Source organism: Somniosus microcephalus, chromosome 6 (assembly GCF_052327205.1).
Source record: "Somniosus microcephalus isolate GS21.2 chromosome 6, FLI_Smic_1.0, whole genome shotgun sequence".
Lineage (NCBI taxonomy): Eukaryota > Metazoa > Chordata > Chondrichthyes > Squaliformes > Somniosidae > Somniosus > Somniosus microcephalus.
The window spans coordinates 61,317,926-61,336,677 of record NC_140992.1 but is presented as its reverse complement, the minus strand read 5'-3'; the positions used below and the strand labels follow the sequence as shown (position 1 = coordinate 61,336,677).

At 45.2% G+C, this 18,752-nt stretch overlaps 1 protein-coding gene across 1 annotated transcript; it reads left to right on the top strand.

Annotated features, from left to right (window-relative positions):
* Positions 1-1,739: 1,739 nt before the first annotated feature.
* On the top strand, positions 1,740-11,242 carry ndufb5 (NADH:ubiquinone oxidoreductase subunit B5). Its single transcript, XM_085990264.1, has 6 exons — positions 1,740-1,900; positions 5,358-5,443; positions 6,739-6,805; positions 7,208-7,269; positions 8,356-8,462; positions 10,993-11,242. Exons 1-6 carry the CDS (start codon positions 1,783-1,785, stop codon positions 11,111-11,113), a joined length of 561 nt encoding a protein of 186 aa, XP_085846390.1. The 5' UTR covers positions 1,740-1,782; the 3' UTR covers positions 11,114-11,242.
* The last annotated feature ends 7,510 nt before the right edge of the window (positions 11,243-18,752 follow it).

Here is an 18,752-nt window from a genome sequence, read left to right as displayed (position 1 = left end):
ACGAAACACCCAACTTTATTCCTAATAATGTCCGGATTTATACCAAAATGATCGCTCATTAACATACATTAAATAAATATCTTATCATTACATATAGTTTCTGTAACCAGTTCAGTCCAGTCTCTTTATGTCAACCGAGGATTTCCCTCTACCGTGGTTGACATGGCCCTTGACCCTGTCTGTTTCATTTCCCGCACTTCTGCTCTCACCCCTTCCCCTCCCTCCCAGAACCACGATAGGGTTCCCCTTGTCCTCACACTCCACCCACCAACCTCCACATTCAACGGATCATCCTCCGACATTTCCGCCTCCTCCAGCATGATCCCACCACCAAACACATCTCCCCCCCTTTCAGCATTCCGAAGGGACCACTCCCTCTGCGACAACCTGGTCCACTTCTCAATCAATCCCAACACCCCGTCCCCTGTGCAAGCGCAGGAGATGCAACACCTGCCCTATTACCTCCTCCCTTCTCACTGTCTAGGGCCCCAAACACTCCTTCCAGGTAAAACAGCAATTTACCTGTACTTCTTGCAATTTAGTATACTGTATTCCAACGAAGCTCAATGTAAGCTCGAGGAACAGCAGCTCATCTTTCGATCAGGCACTTTACAGCCTTCTGGACTCAACATCAAGTTCAACAATTTCAGACCATAACCTCTGCCCCTATTTTTTCACATGGTAGCTGTTGATGATTCTGCCATTCCCATTTACACCTGTTCTAGACTTATATTTTGTTTCTTTACTTGTTCCATTACCATCTTCTTTTGCTTTGTACTGTCATACCTTTTGTCTTTTAATCTCTCCTGCCTTCCACCTTATCACAGAACTTCTTTTGTTCTAAATAACAACAGAAAATGCTGGAAAAACTCAGCAGGTCAGGCAACATCCGTGGAGAGAAATTTGAGTTGACGTTTCGGGTCGAACCCTTCTTCAAAACTGGAAAGAAAATAAAATAGATCGAAGGCAGGGCTGCGATCGGACAAAAAGAAGTAAAAGAGACAAAAGAAGTAAAAGAGACAATAAAAGGTATTCGAAGCCAGACGAGATGGTAATAGGCTGAGATTAGTGAAGCGTCTGGCTTCGAATACCTTTTATTGTCTCTTTTACTTCTTTTGTCTCCTTTACTTCTTTTTGTCCGATCGCAGCCCTGCCTTCGATCTATTTTCTTTTCTTTCCAGTTTTGAAGAAGGGTTCGATCCGAAACGTCAACTCAAATTTCTCTCCACCGATGTTGCCTGACCTGCTGAGTTTTTCCAGCATTTTCTGTTGTTATTTCGGATTTCCAACATCTGCAGTATTTTGCTATTGTTCTTTTGTTCTTTCCTCCCCTCCCCCCTTTCCTTGCCCCTGCACTTGCTTAAAATCTGTTACATCTCTAACTTTTTCCAGTTCTGACGAAGGGTCATCGACCTGAAATGTTAACTATGTTTCTCTCGCCACAGATGCTGCCCGACCAGCTGAGTATTTCCAGCATTTTCTGTTTTTATTTCAGATTTCCAGCATCCGCAGTATTTTGCTATTGTTTTGTGTTTTTGTCTCTTTATGTCAATGCCTACTCAACCCTTTCCCAGAATGCAAAGCACCAGAGCGTCTTTTATTAAAATTAGAAATGATCCGATTTCAAAGGTTCCCGAATATTCTCCGGACAGCGCTCGTTGCCCAAAGCTGTGTCCTTGAGTGGAGCTGACCGTCCCTGAGTTTCCCCTTTGCCCTTATTAAAGATGGAGGCTGCGGGCTTCCTGCCTGCACTCCCGGTGAGGCGGCCTCGGAATATCAAATATGGCGGTGCTAAGCGTGCTGCGCGCAGCGGCTCTTCTCCTGGCGCGTCGGCCTCCTCTCAAACTGCAGGATCGGGCTGCCAATACCCTGCTCAGGGCCTTTCCCAGCACTGCTAACGGTAGGTTTGGAGTTTACCGACTTAGTTCAATGTGGGTGACTGTGTGTGCGCCAGGTAACGGATTGACCTTGTAAAGTATAGGTTAGGAAGAACAAGGCCCTGAAGGTAAACCCGCCTTTACTTTGAAAATGTTAAAATTGCTGAGATTTATATGCCTGCAAAAATAGAGTTCTGGACAGTAGCCACGGGTTCATGTGAAGCAGCTCTGCAGACCTAGATAAATTCAAAGATTCTATTCCATTCTCCCAGTTTCTTCGTTTCCACTGCTCTGACAATGCCACCTTCCTTACTAGTGCTTCTGATATGTCTTCCTTTTTCCTCAACCGAGAATTCCCCTCTACTGTGGTTGACATGGCCCTTGACCGTGTCTGTTCTATTTCCCGCACTTCTGCTCTTACCTCTTCTCCCTCCCTTCCGGAACCACGATAGGGTTCCCCTTGTCCTCACCTTTCACCTCACCAGCCTCCACATTCAACATATCATCCTCTGCCATTTCTGCCACCTCCAGCGCGATCCCACCACGAAACACATCTCTTTTACCCCCCCCCCCCTGGTTTCAGCATTCTGAAGGGACCGTTCCCTCCGTGATACCCTGGTGCACTCCTCAATTACCCCAACACCTCTTCCTCTTCCCACGGCACCTCCTGTCCTGCCCTTTTACCTCCTCCCCACTGTCCAGGGCCCCAAACACTCCTTCCAGGTGAAACAGCGATTTACTTGTACTTCTTACAATTTAGTATCCTGTACTCGCTGCTCACAATGCGGTCTCCTCTACACTGGGGAGACCAAACGCAGATTGGATGACCACTTTGTGGAACACGTCCGGTCTAGCTTCCGGTCGCCTGTCACTTTAATTCTTTGCTCCACTCCCACTCTGATTTCTCTGTCCTTGGTCTCTTACACTGTTCCAACGAAGCACACCGTAAGCTTGAGGAACAGCACCTCATCTTTTGATTAGGCACTTTACAGCCTTCTGGACTCAACATCGAGTTCATCAATTTCAGACTATAACCTTGGCCCCTATATTTTTTTCCCTTTTTATTCTCACATGGCAGCTGTTGATGATTCTGCCATCATCATTTACACCTCATCTAGAGTCATCTTTTGTTTCTTAACTTGTCCCATTACTATCTCCTTTTGCCTTGCACCATCATCCCTTTTGTCTTTTAATCTCTCCAGCCTATCACAGACCTGCCCTTTGTTCTTTCCTCTCTGCCCCTGCTCCACACTTGCTTAAAAATCTGTTATTACTCTAACCTTTTCCAGTTCTGATGAAGGGTCATCGACCCAAAATGTTAACTCTGTTTCTCTCTCCTAGATGCTGCCTGACCTGCTGAGTGTTTCCAGCATTTTCTGTTGTTATTTCAGACTTCCAGCATCTGCAGTATTTTGCTTGTAAATTCAAATAAACCTGTTTCAGTGGCTGGGAGGGCCTTCAACAAAAACACTGGGTTAGCCAAAATCAAAACTCACTCAAGCCTGCAACAACAAGAGTACCAAACGAGTTCAAGAAAAATAGTGGAAAGAAAGCAAAACTAAAATGCCCTTGGATCGAACAAAGGCAAGGGGACAATTGAAGGAGCTGGGAAACATTACAGTCAACAGCGTTCTTTTTGGCCTCCTTGAAAGTTAAAAGAACTATTGGGTAGAAATTTGGTGGTTGATATTCTTGTGTGAATCCATGTTAATATAGTTCAGGAATTTAGCATAAGTGTTGCATGAGAACAGTAATGTCTACCCTCATACAGTATTACATAAACTGCCACTACCAATGTAAGGAGCAAAAAGTCTGCTGAACTGTTGTCTATAGCCTTATAAGGTGAATGACATCATCAAACCTCAAAAGGACAGCCAGCCAACCTGCTGCCTGATGTGGATTAGCAGGATGAGTTGCCCAAAGTTCTCAATTTTTTTTCTTTTTCTTTAATAACTTTGAATAAAACAAAGGGAAAGTCTTAACTAAATTGTAATATTATTCCTGGTGGCCACAAAACACTCCAGCGGTTGCAGTAGGCCTCAAATGTATTGCAGGAGCATGAAAAATATAGAAAGTTTTTAATACATCCTGGACTTGTGCAAAGGTAGTAAATCACATTCAACAACAAATTACATTTCTAAAGCATTCCTCATGTACAGGGAGACATCTCGGGGCACTTTATAAGGTGGGGGAAAACTTTGGTTCTTGAACATATCTGTAGATCTGTTTAAACAATTCCTATTTTTGCTAAGCACCTGTGTCTTTGTCACTTTTTTTCCCATTTAGCTTTTCAGGCAGCTGACTTGGTGCCTGTTCAGTAAGGCTACTTGGTGATTAGGTGAACCTGATTGGAAAATGGGACAGAAGTCTGTTCTGCTGTATCTTTGTCCAAATTTATATTGGTGCCATTTTTTTGCTGTCATTTGCACTTACAGGAAACACCTGCATGTTTTAGGGCTCGTGCATGTACATCAGGCTAACTGACATAGCTATTTTGCATACCCTTTTCTGTAATTTCAGCCTGTTTTCCACTGTTTTGTCATCTTGCCCATAGAAAATGGGTGTCCAAGTTTGCTTGGCACTGAGCAAAATGAGAATGTCCATTTAAAGAGCTCAGCAGGTAGATTGTTGTTTCTGGTTTTCTTTCACTTAGCACTTTGTTTTTCATCTGGCTTCATGCTATTTGCAGTGGGTTGCCTTTTTTCCTCACCAACTTACACTGGGTACAATATTCACATTGAAACTATGCATAATTATGATAAGCCGACCATGGAAAATTGAGTGTCAATAGCACCCTTCACTTCGCATGAGCTTTGTGCTTGTTTCAAACCATTTGTGTGTAAACTGCACCCATATTTACAGCTTCTACCCCCAGGCACAGCTTCTACCCCCAGGCCATAAGACTCATATAAACGATTAATTTATTATTATTTATTACTGTTGTTTTATTTATTATTACTGTCTTTCTATTAGTATTTCTATCATTGTTATGCCATATTTATTCCAATGTTGGGAGGACTCGTAAAAATCAACATTTCATTGTGCAGTACACACGTCTGCTGCATACGTGACAAATAAAATTGAATTGAATTGAATATTGGAAAATCTACCCCAATATTTCCTTTATAGCTTTTGAAGCTTGCTTTAATTAAAAGCCCATGAAATAGATAATAACCAAGTCAAAAAGCTAGAGGTGAAATTTCCTTTAAACACATGTTATTGTTTTAATCAGAAAGAATGTGTAAATGATGTTATGTTCAGTTAAGTTTCTAAAATCCTACAATAGTCAAGATCCTGACAACCCATTTTGGAGTTATCCAGTAGCTATATGGTGAAAATACATTGTTTAGATGTATTTAAATATCTATATTATTAAGCACTAAATGTTAAAAGTTACACTGCAGAGTTTCTACCTGAGACCCGTATAAAGTTATTTTTCTATTGCTTGAATGTGTTTGTGTTGCTTCTGTCTTATTCCAGTTGCAGTCCGTCATGGCAGTCATGGGAAACAGATGTTTGCCATCAAGTCCAGTCAATATTATGATCGTCGATTTCTGTATCTCCTGGTATGTATCAAAGTTGCACCTGAAATTTGTGTCAATTAATCCATAAGCATGGAAAAATATTGTTTGATATGGAATGTGATGAAGCCTATAATTTAGATGTGCAAGGTTAATAATCAGACTGGTACTTAGTAATGAACAATTTCAAAATGCTAATTGTCTACTCAATCTGTACTTTGTTGGTGCAAAAATATTGTAGGTCCAATTAATTTTGTATAAATAAGAACATCCTACTTGAGAATATTTGTTATCTGTGCTGTAAAGCTTTTGAAACATTTAATAAAAGGGCATTGTGAACTTCAAGACCACCCACTGTAAAGACATAGGCTAATGTATATTACATTTATCTGGTTTGCCTTCAGTTCCTTGGTACAACAAACATATTTACCTGTTCAGTAATTTTCTTTGCTCTATTGATTGGAATTGTGACTTATGCAGAGAAGATTAACAGATTTGTATTGTACAGCCCTCCGAGATCTCTGCGCTCCTCCAAATCTGGCCTCATGTCCTCATGTACACCACCGAGTTCCAACGCCCTATCATTGGCGGTTGTTCCTCCAGCTGCCTAGGCCCTAACTTCTGGAATTCCCTCGCTAAACCTCTCTACCCCCCCCACCCCACCCCACCCCCTCCTTTAAGAGATGAGGAGGAATTTCTTCACCCAGAGAGTGGTGACCCTGTGGAATTCTCTACCACAGAAGGTAGTTGAGGCCAATTCATTAAATATATTCAAGAAGGAGTTGGATATATTCCTTAAGGCTAAAGGGATCAAGGGATATGGAGAGAAGGCAGGGACAGGGTACTGAGTTTGGATGATCAGCCATGATCGCGTTGAATGGCGGAGCAGGCTCGAGGGGCCGAATGGCCTACTCCTGCTCCTATCTTCTATGTTTCTGTGTTTCTAAGGCACTCCTTAAAACCCATTTCTTTGATCAATGTTTTGGTCACCTGTCTTAATATCTTTTTATGTGGCTCGGTGAAGCGCCTTGGGACGTTTTCCCATGTTAAAGGCAGTATATAAGTTGTTGATGAGTTGCCATGTAGTGTCTGTGATTGAGGCAAGCTATATAGGTGGCCTGCTACAGTTTGCTTATCCTGCCTACTTGTACAATAGCGCTGCATGCTGTGGGAACCACACTTCATTGCAAATAGTTATTTGGCAGCTTATTAGTGGTAATTGAAATACTTGTGATTCTAACCCTTTACATTATTAAATTAGTGTATACAGCTTTTAAAACACACAAATCAAAGTTGCATTACTAAATTTGATTACAAATTCTCAATTTCTCTTGTTGCAGAGATTCTACATTTTATTAACTGGAATACCAATGGCTGTATTCATCACTTATGTGAATATTTTTATTGGTAAGTATCTTGCAATGGTAATTATAAACGGTGCAAAGATGACTTTTAAATGAATTCTATAAGCAAATTGACATGACGTGTAAAAGAAAACTAAGTTAGCTTTCAAGTTCGTAATAATTATTTCTTAGCTAAGTTGAATTCACTTTACTGAAGCTTCCTATTGAGAAATTACATTCAGTTAAAATATAAATATGTGCTGAACTAGCAAAATGTGACTTAAGGTTTAGTAATGCAGGGCACACAATGGAGAACTGTAAAACCACATTTATTTCACTAGTGAGGAAAAACTCAATTCACATGTATCAACAAGGACTAATTGTTCTTAGGAAGAATATAAATAGCGTTTATAAAAAATAAAAAAAAAGAATGGGTCTATAGTGTTGCATTTATTGCATTTTACAGGTGAGGCCGAGCTTGCAGAGATCCCTGAAGGTTATGTTCCAGAGCATTGGGAATACTACAAGGTACAGTATGTTTCTTATTAATCACAAGAAAGCTAATGATGCACTCACTGCCAGCCATGAATTGCAATATTTCCTAAACGGGCTCAGCACCATTTAGATACATCGCTTAATTAATTGACAGTTGCAGTTAGGCTTGCCCTCGGAAGCAAATTGTGCCATTCTTCACTGGCTCGTGTGGGGAAGGAAAGAAAACTAACTTTACCCGGAAAAAAATATCCTTGTGGAGAGGATAATAGAGTGGTGGGAGAGTTTTAATGCTAGTATGGCAGGAGTATGGGGAAAGTCTAGGCTTGGGACTAGTGAGGGAGAGCAAGATTAATAAAGCTGTTGGAGTTGAAATACAGTAGATGGCTTAACTGAAATAAATATTGAGAAAATGTTACCAGAGGAGAAGGGGAAATAAAGAGGCTTTGAGGTAGTGAGAGACAGAAATACTAGAAGAAACAAGGGTTATCAAAGTTAAATGAGAAAAACAAAGATCAATTTTCAAAAAAAAGTCATGATTAAGTGGCATATATGATTGTACAAAATACTGAAAACAAAATTGGAAATTTAGAAACATTAATCATTACAGAGGATATCATGATTAGGATTTTTTTTGGTTTAAGCTGCAATATGTTTCTGGTAGCACTTTTCTCTCCTGTGTCAGAAGATTGAGTTCAAACCCCATCATGGACTTGAGTGCATTTTCTAGATGGACGCATTAGTGCTGAGGAGTGCTGCATTGTTGGAGGTGCCATCTTTTAGATGGATCATTAAACTGAGGTCCGTCAGTACTGCACTGAAATGCCAGCCTAGTTTATGTGCTGAAGCCTCTGGAGTGGGCCTTGAACCCTAACTTAGAGAGTGCTGTTACTGAGCTGGCACTAGACATGACCAAGGCTTGTCTCTTGGTGGATTGACCAAGGGGATGCATAAATGCTGGCTATGGAGAAAATTGATAGTGTAAAATATTTCTCCCTTCATGTTGAAGAACTCTATATGCTGGGGAAGGAATTAACTATATCTTTTTAATTAATAATGTGAGTTCGAGACCTTTTTTAAATAAATAATCCCATGTCGAGTTACACTGTTCTGTGCTTACAGCATCCCATAACCAGGTGGATTTCAAAAATTGTCTTTGACCCACCTGAGAAGGGTTATGAGAAAATGATGGCCCTTGTTTCTATTGAAGCAGAGAAAGCAGACATGAGGTAAGTTAGAGCAAATGTATATATTTACGATAACAGCATTGCCATGATCACTTTTAAAGACATATATATATATATTTCAAAAAATATACTAAAATTGAAATTGTCATGTATAGAAGGACAGTGGTGGTATCAACCTGCCAAACATCCACCTTCATGTAACACAGGCCTTTAAAAATAAGACAAATGTAACTTTCAAAAAATAACTACTATTGATGGTTTACAGGATTTAAAGCAACTGACATGGCTGAAGTGTCTCATTTATGTCTCCTACGCTTGTGAATTTCTGATTTGTTTGACATGGCTCTCAATCTGTAACTTCTTCCACACCAGAATTAGTATATAGAATTGTATGCAAAGAAGTCTCTGGGATCGCTTAGCTCTGTCTATAATCAGCAGATCAGATCAAAGCTCTGCAGTCCTGCCACATCCAGTTGTGAATGGTGGTGGACAATTAAACAACTAACGGGAGGAGGAGGCTCCATGAATATCCCCATTCTCCATGATGGCAGAGCCCAGCATGCGAGTGCAAAGGACAAGGCTGAAGCATTTGCAACCATCTTCAGCCAGAAGTGCCGAGTGAATGATCCATCTCTGCCTCCTCCTGAGGTCCCCACCATCACAGAAGCCAGTCTTCAGCCAATTCGATTCACTCCATGTGATCTCGAGAAGTGGCTGAGTGCACTGGATACAGCAAAGGCTATGGGCCCCGACAACATCCCGGCTGTCGTGCTGAAGATTTGTGCTCCAGAACTAGCCGTGCCTCTAGCCAAGCTGTTCCAGTACAGCTACAACACTGGCATTGACCCGACAATGTGGAAAACTGCTCAGGTATGTCCTGTCCACAAAAAGCAGGACAAATCCAATCCGGCCAATTACCGCCCCATCAGTCTACTCTCAATCATCAGCAAAGTGATGGAAGGTGTCATCGGCATTGCTATCAAGTGGCACTTACCAATAATCTGCTCGGTTTTGGCTCCAGACCTCATTTCAGCCTTTGTTCAAATGAAGAGCTGAATTCCAAAGGTGAGGTGAGAGTGACTGCTCTTGACATCAAGGCAGCATTTGACCGAGTGTGGCATGAAGGAGCTCTAGTAAAATTGAAGTCAATGGGAATCGGGGAAAACTCTCCACTGGCTGGAGTCATACCTAGCACAAAGGAAGATGGTTGTGGTTGTTGGAGGTCAATCATCTCTGCCCCAGGACATCGCTGCAGGAGGTCCTCGGGGCAGTGTCCTCGGCACAACCATCTTGAGCTGCTTCATCAATGACCTTCCCTCCATCATAAGGTCAGAAGTGGGGATGTTTGCTGATGATTGCACCTTGTCTCCTCAGATAATGAAGCAGTCCCTGCCTGCATGCAGCAAGACCTGGACAACATTCAGGCTTGGGCTGATAAGTGGCAAGTAACATTCATGCCACACAAGTGCCAGGCAATGGCTATCTCCAACAAGCGAGCTTCTAACCACCGCCCCTTGACATTCAACGGCATTGCCATCGCCGAATCCCCCACCATCAACATCCTGGGGGGGTCACATTGACCAGAAACTTAACTTGACCAGTCACATAAATAATGTGGCCACGAGCAGGTCAGAGGCTGGGTATTCTGCGACGAGTGTCTCGCCTCCTGACTCTCCAAAGCCTTTCCACTATGTACAAGGCACAAGTCAGGAGTGTGATGGAATACTTTCCACTTGCCTGGATGAGTGCAGCTCCAACAACACTCAAGAAGCTCGACACCATCCAGGACAAAGCAGCACGCTTGATTGGCACCCCATCCACCACCTTAAACATTCACTCCCTCTACCACCGGCATACCGTGGCTGCAGTGTGTACCATCTACAAGATGCACTGCAGCAACTCACCAAGGCTTCTTTGACAGCACTTCCCAAACCCACAACCTCTTACACCTAGACGAACAAAGGCAGCAGGCTCATGGGGACACCATCGCCTCCAAGTTCCCCTTCAAGTTACACACCATCCTGACTTGGAAATATATCACTGTTCCTTCATCGTCACTGGGTCAAAATCCTGGAACTCCCTTTCTAACAGCACTGTGGGAGTACTTTCACCGCACGGACTGCAGCGGTTGAAGAAGGCGGCTCACCACCACCTTCTCAAGGGTGATTAGGGATGGGCAATAAATGCTGGCCTTGCTAGCGACGCCCACATCCCAGGAACAAATAAAAAAAGATCAAGAGGCCGAGTTGCATTAGGAATTTGACATAATAATATAGTAACATGAAATCAAACCCATTAAAGGTTAGATTTACTAGACCTCTTTGAAACCTGTGGTAATCCAAGAAGCTAATTGGTAGGAGTTGTCCCAGAACAATGCTTGAACATCAGTTGCCAGTTGATTTAAGAGTAACATTGGCACCTTGGCTAATTTGAGAGTCTGGAGAGTGGGGATCAAAAATGGTTGAGAGAATGGAAGTTGTTTACCTTAAAATGTATTTTCTAGTTCCAAAGCTGTCTTGACTGTGTTTGTAGGTGGATTGTTAATTTATGTGATTGGTTTCTTTAATTATAGGCTTAAGCAACTTGAGGTTCGCCGTCTGATGAGAGAGAGAGGTGATGGCGCTTGGTATCAGTATGAAACTCTGGATAAAGATTTGATTAATAAATCACACAAGTCAAACCCAGATTATTAGGTGGACAAAGATTGCTGGTGAATATTATTTACCAATACCAAGGATGTGTGAAGGAGTTTAATAAATTATATCATGTAAGTGTTTGCAATATTATTATTTTGACAAATAAAATCTCTTATTCCAATCAAAGTACAGTATGCCTTTTTTTAATAAAAGTTTTACTCACTTCTTCAAGTTGCACAGTCTGTAATCCATTTACTTATTGCTATTCTCTCCTGCAGTTCTCTACATAGTGAGTTCCTGATTTTAGTTAGGACATTTTCCTGACATATTTAGGGATGCAAAGTGATCTCTGTGCAGTGAGGAGGAAGAATCTAATGCCTTGTAAACGCACTCCTTTTTTCCACCTCTTAAGAGATCACTTTAAGAGTTTCCTGCCTTCTCTCTGGGGAATGGTTAGACCATACTTGGAGTACTGTGAACAGTTCTGGTCTCCATATTGTAAAAAGGATATAGAGACACTGGAGAAGGTGCAAAAAGATTTACGAGAATGATACTGGAACTGAGATGTTATACCTATCATGAAAAACTGAACAGGCTTGGGCTCTTTTCTCTAGAAAAGAGAAGATTGAAGGGTGATCTGACAGAGCTCTTTAAGATTATGAAAGGATTTGATAGGGGTACATGTAGAGAAGATGTTTCTACTTATGGGCAAGACCAGAACTAGGGGCCATAAATATAAGATCGTCGCTAATAAATCCAAAAGGGAAATCAGGAGAAACTACTTGACCCAGAGAGTGGTTAGAATGTGGAACTCGTTACCACAGGGAGCAGTTGAGGCAAATAGCACAGATGCATTTAAAGGGAAGCTAGATAAAGGGAGAAAGGAATAGAAGGATCTGTTGCTGGGGTTAGATGAAGAAAGCTGGGAGGAGGCTTGTACTAATACTTTCGTATGACGGGAAAAGCTTATAATGGGATGTCTCGTTTGGCTATCCATTTGCTGGCCTCCTGAGATGGCCGAGTGGAGAAATGAGGTGCTTCCCGCAACAGATCTTAGCGGGCAGGTTGATGTGATGTTCTCCATAGTCTGGAACTCACGGCCACAATCGCACTTTGGGTTGTCCCTCATCTTTCACTTGCGGAGCAGGTGGCCCCATCGTCTATGCCCTGTGCGGATTCGGTTGAGTGCTGTCCACTGTCTTCGAGGGAGGTCGAAGCCAGGGACCTCTGCTGTTGGGTCAGTGATGAGGTGTTGGTTCTTTATGTTGCATGTGTCCTACGATTCCGTCCATCTGGATAGTGGGTTGATACCAGCTGCATGAACATTAGCTGCTGTTTCCCAGAATGGATTGCGTGATTTTAAGCACATTCGTGTTGGGTTTTTCAGGTCTTTGTGAATGGGAAGATCAATGTTACTCATGATTTTTCCGTCTCATGGAGTATGGTGGTGTTGTGAATGGCAGGCGGGGCAATGTGGGACAGCACCAGGAGCCACTCAGTTGGAGTGGACGTCAAGGCGGAGCACTTTTATGCAGCAGAATAGACTAGGTCCACAATTGTAGTGCGAAGTGTTCTGGCTGTGCGCCCCCATGATGTGTCAGAGTGTTTCCGGACCAGGTTCATCCTGGTTTTTACTTTTTGATCGGCGTTAGTGAGATGAGACCGATAGGCGAGAGTCATGTCCAGGTATTTTGGGTGGTGTTCATGGGTAATTCGCCTTCCGCAGAAGGAAACGTTGAGTTCTTCCCGGCGGCATTGTTGTTCAGATGGAACGCCAACACAACTGTCTTCTCTGGATTGGTGCGGAAACACCAGGTCCAGAAGTGGCATTCCAGTAGGTCCAGGTCGCTTGTGAGCATCCGACTTGCTTCCTCTAATGTTGATGCCTGCATTAGCAGTGCTACGTCATCAGCATAGGTGAACCTCCAGGATTTGGTGCAGGGCATATCTGCCGTATAGATGTTGAAAAGGGCCAGTGTGAGCACCGACCCCCTGTGGCCGTCCATTGTTGAGCGTCCGTGTTTGGCTGGTCTTGTCACCAAGATAGACACGGAACTTACGGTTGCGCGTTAGGGTGTTGATGAGCCTGATGCCGATGACAAGTCCATGAAGGCAGCTTCAGCTGCTTCTGGAACCCTGTCTCAATGTTGGTAGTGAGTGCAAAGACCTGGTCAGAGCAGCTTCTTCCCTCTCTGAAGCTCGCCTGCTCGTTTGGAAGGGTGGCTTCTGGTTAAGGACGAGCCATTCGACCACCTTGTAGACCGTAGACAGAAGGGTGATGGGGCGGTAGCTTTTGAATCATTGGCTGGTTTTCTTGGCTTTAGTTTAGAATGGCGCCAGACTCCCGGGATTATCCCTGTGTCAAGGATCTTGGAGGCGAGTTTAGCAAGCCACTTCTGTCCATTTGGGCCCTGGTTCTTGAGAAATTCTGGGTAGATGCCATCGATCGGGGCGACTTTCCCAGATTGGTGGCTGTCAGCACTATGTCAATCTCTGGTGGTGAAGGCCGCCGAAAAGGTGGTGTGTGGAGTGACTTTTTGCAGAGAGCTTAAGCAGCTTTTTCACTCTGCTTTTGTTTTCGGTGGTAGTCGTTGCCTTTGAGTTGGTTAAGAGGCAGGCCGCAATGGCATCTGCACTGACCTTTGGCGCTACATGTGGGGGCAGTGAGGTGATGCCAAGCCAGCGGACCAGGTTCCAGGGTTTCCTGCTGGAGTGTGAGAAATCCAAGTATTCAGTGGTTTCTCGCCATTGTGCTAACCTGCCTTAGTTTAGGGAATCCATGATTGCTGTTGCTGTATCTGGGTCTTGAGTGACATTGAACCCTGCCAGCAATCTCTCACTCTCCTGGGACCAGCATAGCATGTATTCTTTCCTGTAGCCCCGTGGGATGCTTCTGGCAGCCCCCACTTTCAGCAGTTGAGCAAAAAACGGTCATAGTTGTTTGGGGACGGCAGTATTCTTTGGATTGTGTCCTCAACAATGCTCGTGAAGGTGGGTCATGAAGCCTTATGGAAGTTCTATCTTGGTTTCGAGATCGAGGCAACTATCAGCACCTCAGTCCCTACATGTACGATGCTGTGGCTCGGTGTTGTGAGCGGGGAAAGTTATTAAGAATCTTCCGGGAGCAGGTGAGTGGCCGTCCTTTACTGTCACCGGTCGTGAAACAGAGGTCCGGTGAGTATTCCTTTTGCCAGAGGGCTTCTAGTTGTTCGCCACTCGGTCTATTTTTTGGTGGCCCCACATGTAGTGGTGGCTGTTAAATTCGCCGATGTAGCTAGCTGGGTGGTTAGCGGTTGGTAGGGCGATGGTTGGCCATGTCTCCGTCGGCGGCTTGTAGAATTTCACCACAGTCAGCTTGCCCACTCTGATTGTGATGGAAAACGGTGAGTTGTCTGCTGGCAGGATTTCTTCAGCTTCGGTAATTAGGTCGGCCTGGATGTATGTGGCCATACCGTATTTTACGTGGTATCGGCACGCTATCGTGGAATCCATGGATCTGCATCTGGTATGGGTTGGGTTCAGGTAGGTGGGTTTCTTGGAGGGCAGCAAGAACGCAATCATTTGTGTTCTAAGTTCCCTTGACAAGACCTCACACTTTGCTCTAGGTAGGCCTTCAATGTTGAGTTGATAAATGTGGAGTGCTAGGCTGATTATCTTGGTTGGTTGGTCCTGAAAGGGACCTTTGGTTGACATGTTCCATGCTTTTCAGACCAGGAGGCTGCTTTCGGGCATTCGATCATCTTGATGCCATTAGCTGGCAAGTTCTCGGTGAACTAGCATACACAGGGAGACCACGTGTAGGTTGTCATCAGCTCCCGTGGAGGCTTGTGTGGAGCATAAACACCGGCCTGGACCTGTTAAGCCAAATGGCCTGTTTCTGTGCTGTAAGTACTATGTAACTGTCTGGAATGAAAAAGCTGGTATCATTAAAAGTGGCCATGAAGCTGTCGGATTGTTGTAAATAAAAAGCAACTGGTTTACCAATGTTCTTTTAGGGAAGGAAACCTGCCATCCTTATCTGGTCTGGCCTCTGTGACTCCAGTCCCACACCAATGTGGTTGACGCTTAACTGCCATCTGAAGTGGCCCAGCAAGCAAATCACTATGGCAACTAGGGATGGGCATTAAATGCTGGACTTGCCAGTAACGCTCACATCCCAAGAAATATAGATTTAAAAAAAAATGAGGAACATAAAGATAGAGAACATTTATAAAATGGGTGACGAGAGGTTGCGTGTTTATTACTGGTACGTACTGAATTCCTGATCTCTCTTGGGGTAGTTATGTTGAAGCTGAGATGAGTCAGAGTGCAACAGATTTTGGAGAGGAAAATTGGCTGGGATTCCCATTCAAGATTATTATTCAATGGCCCCTATTGCGTGTGTACATGTGGGGGGACATGATCAGACCAGGCAATTTGGCAATGGCAAATTAAATTTGATTCTTTTGTTAGTAATGGGATTTTACCAACTAGTTTGAATTTGTTCAGTAATGGTCGAGATCAAATGTAAAATTAGACATTTAAAAAAAAATTGGAACAGCTGCATAGTTCAGCTATTTCCAATTTATTTTTTTACAAAAGTGCTTTTTTTTTACATACAAGCTGCATTTTTAGTTGATCAATTCATTTGGTGAGCCCTCCAAAATGCATTCTAATAAATTTCTAAGTAAATTGAATTTCATTTTTTAAAGTATCTCCTTGAATATTTGTTTCAAAAGATTAAAAATAACAGCAACTAGAATGTGTATCAATATGGATATTTGGTTCTTTTCCTGTAAGGATGTCTGTGTTTTACTGCCCTCTACTGTAATATTTACTGCATTGCAACCCCATTACAGATTTTCTATTTCCGTGGCACATTTCCAACTGGACAAAAACATAATGTAGCCAGATCATTCTGTAGGTCATTGAGACAAGAATCTAATAGGATTGCACCTAAAAATAATACATTGATGTAGATACAATTTGCAATCCGAGATGCCTGTTGTGATCCCATGATTTTGGGATTCAACCTTGCATATCCTGTGTTTGGGATCATATTTAGTATCCTAACATAAGGAAACATGCCCAAGACCCAGCTGTGAGAATGTTGACATTTCCATGACATAAAGCCTCTGTAGTCAATTTGATTGGTTGAAGTGCAGTCACTATTTATGTAATCTGTTCAAACTCTGGGAATTTCAGACCAATAACATTCTTCTGAATAGAGATCTTTAAAACTAGTATGAGTTCCAGCAGAGCTTAGCAGGCTGTTCCACCATGTCCTAAAATGCAGACTTTTGATGTGCTTTTGTTCACATTTGTCCTGGGCATATCTCTGAAGCATGTAAATTTTTCCAGGAAACTTATGGATCATATTGATACTATTTGTCACCTTTCAATCAGAGAATGCCACATCGTCATGTACAGTAACCTGTCAGAAGTGGGAACAAGTGTTTTTTTTTTAGTCCATCTTTATTATTAGCATTGTAGGAGTCGCTGGAAATCAACAGACTGCGAGACTTTCGTAGCAGCAAAGAAAATCGCGTGTTCCCTTTATTAACTCTCCGCATGGACTGAGGGACTCGGCCTCGTCGCAGGGCTATGTCGTCATCACACAATCGACGACTCTTAAAGGGACCCTGCCCCGATAACCCAACCAAGTTCCGTACATAACGTGGAGCGATAACAACATCGGCTAAACATAGTGAATTGTGTTACTGTCCCTATGTGGTCTCCGCCACATACGTCCCCCCAGAATTCACTAGAACTGGCAATGTCAGTCGTTGAGGGGCCCGGATCACACGGCCGAAACGGCTCCTTAAGTCCGGGGCGGGGACCGGGGGGTTCGTCGGAGGGACCTCGGGCACTCGGTGGTGGACTGAGGGTGCAGAAACCGGAGGTCGGCCCCGCCGCGGGGGCTGAGCCAACCCAACGGGTCGGTCCAGATCCAGGTGGGCCGGCTTAAGACGGTCCACCGAAATGTAGTCCGGCTTACCGCCGACATCCACCACGAAGGCCTTGTCCCCGGCATCCAGGACGCGGAATGGTCCGTCGTGGGGTGGGTGAAGAGGTCCCGGTGGGCGTCGTGGCGGACGAAAATGTACTCCGCCGCACGAAGGTCGGGCAGAACGTGGGACTGAGGGAGACCGTGCTGCGACGTGGGCACCAGCATGAAAACCTTGGCGTTGTCCAGGAGGGTGGACCGCTGACGGGCTGCGAACCAAAGGTCCGTGGCGTTGGGGACGAAATCCCCGGGAACCCGCAGCGGCTGCCCATAGACGAGCTCGGCGGACGAGGACTGGAGGTCCTCCTTGGGGGTGGTCCTGAGTCCCAGTATAACCCACGGGAGTCTGTCGATCCAACTGTCATCCCGGAGGCTGGCCCGGAGCGCGGCCTTCATGGAGCGATGAAACCGTTCGCACAGCCCGTTAGCCTGAGGGTGATATGCGGTGGTGCGGTGGAGTCTCAACCCGAGGCCTTGGGCGACAGTGTTCCAGAGCTCCGACGTGAACTGGGGCCTCCGGTCGGAGGAGACGTCAGATGGGGCGCCGAACCGGGCAACCCAAGTGTTGATGAACGCCCGAGCCACATCGGCGGACGTTGTTGACGACAGCAGGACAGCTTCTGGCCATTGGGTGGTTCTGTCGACCATCGTGAGGAGGTGGGTGAACCCACGGGAGGGCGGCAGAGGCCCCACCAGGTCCACGTTAACATGGTCGAACCGCCTCTCGGGCACCGCGAAAGGCGCCAACGGAGCCTTAGTATGGCGATGCACTTTCGAGCGCTGGCATACCACGCAGGTATTGGCCCAGTCGCAAACATCCTTCTTGAGCCCATGCCAGACGAACTTAGCCGCCACCAGCTTCTGTGATGGCTTCCTGCCTGGGTGGGAAAGGCTATGGACGGCATCGAAAACCTGCCGTCTCCACCCGTCGGGCACGACGGGGCGTGGCTGCCCAGCGGAGATGTCGCACAGGAGTGTGGTGCCGGCATCGTCAAACGCGACGTCCGCTAACTGAAGGCCCGTGACAGCCGTCCTGTAGGCCTGGACGTCCGGGTCGGAGGCCTGGTCAGCCGCCATGCGGGTGTAGTCGATGCCGAGGTGTACGGTGCTGGCGACGGCCCGGGAGAGACAGTCGGCGACGGGGTTGTCTTTCCCAGCCACATGCTGGATGTCCGTCATGAACTCGGAGACGAAGGAAAGCTGGCGCTGCTGGTGGGCCGACCACGGCTCGGAAACTTTGGCCATGGCGAAGGTCAACGGCTTGTGGTCCACGAACGCCGTGAACGGGCGGGCCTCCAGCAGGAAACGGAAGTGTCGGACGGCGAGGTCAAGGCCGAGAAGCTCGCGATCGAAGGTGCTGTACTTCCGCTCGTTGGGGCGGAGCTGCCGGCTGAAGAAGGCGAGCGGCTGCCAGGTGCCGTTGACCCACTGTTCGTGGACGGCGCTGACAGCATAGTCCAAAGCATCAGTGGTGAGAGCGATCGGCGCATCGGGCAACGGATGCGCCAGCATGGTCGCGTTAGCCAGGGCCCTTTTCGTGTCCATGAAAGAATTGGCCATCTCCTCGGACCAGTCGACGGCGAGCTTGGCGGGCTTGCCTTTGAGGGCCTCATAAAGGGGCCGCATAAGCTGGGCTGCCCGGGGAACGAAGCGATGATAAAAGTTCACCATGCTCAAAAACTCCTGCAGGGCCTTCACGGTGAGGGGCCG

What these genes read in the sequence shown, in the direction of transcription:
- ndufb5 (XM_085990264.1), top strand. Translation starts at nt 1,783, where the DNA reads ATGGCGGTGCTAAGCGTGCTGCGCGCAGCGGCTCTTCTCCTGGCGCGT. An exon ending in CTTTCCCAGCACTGCTAACG is followed by an intron (nt 1,901 to 5,357) that starts GTAGGTTTGGAG and finishes GTCTTATTCCAG; the next exon opens with TTGCAGTCCGTCATGGCAGT. An exon ending in GCAGAGAAAGCAGACATGAG is followed by an intron (nt 8,463 to 10,992) that starts GTAAGTTAGAGC and finishes CTTTAATTATAG; the next exon opens with GCTTAAGCAACTTGAGGTTC.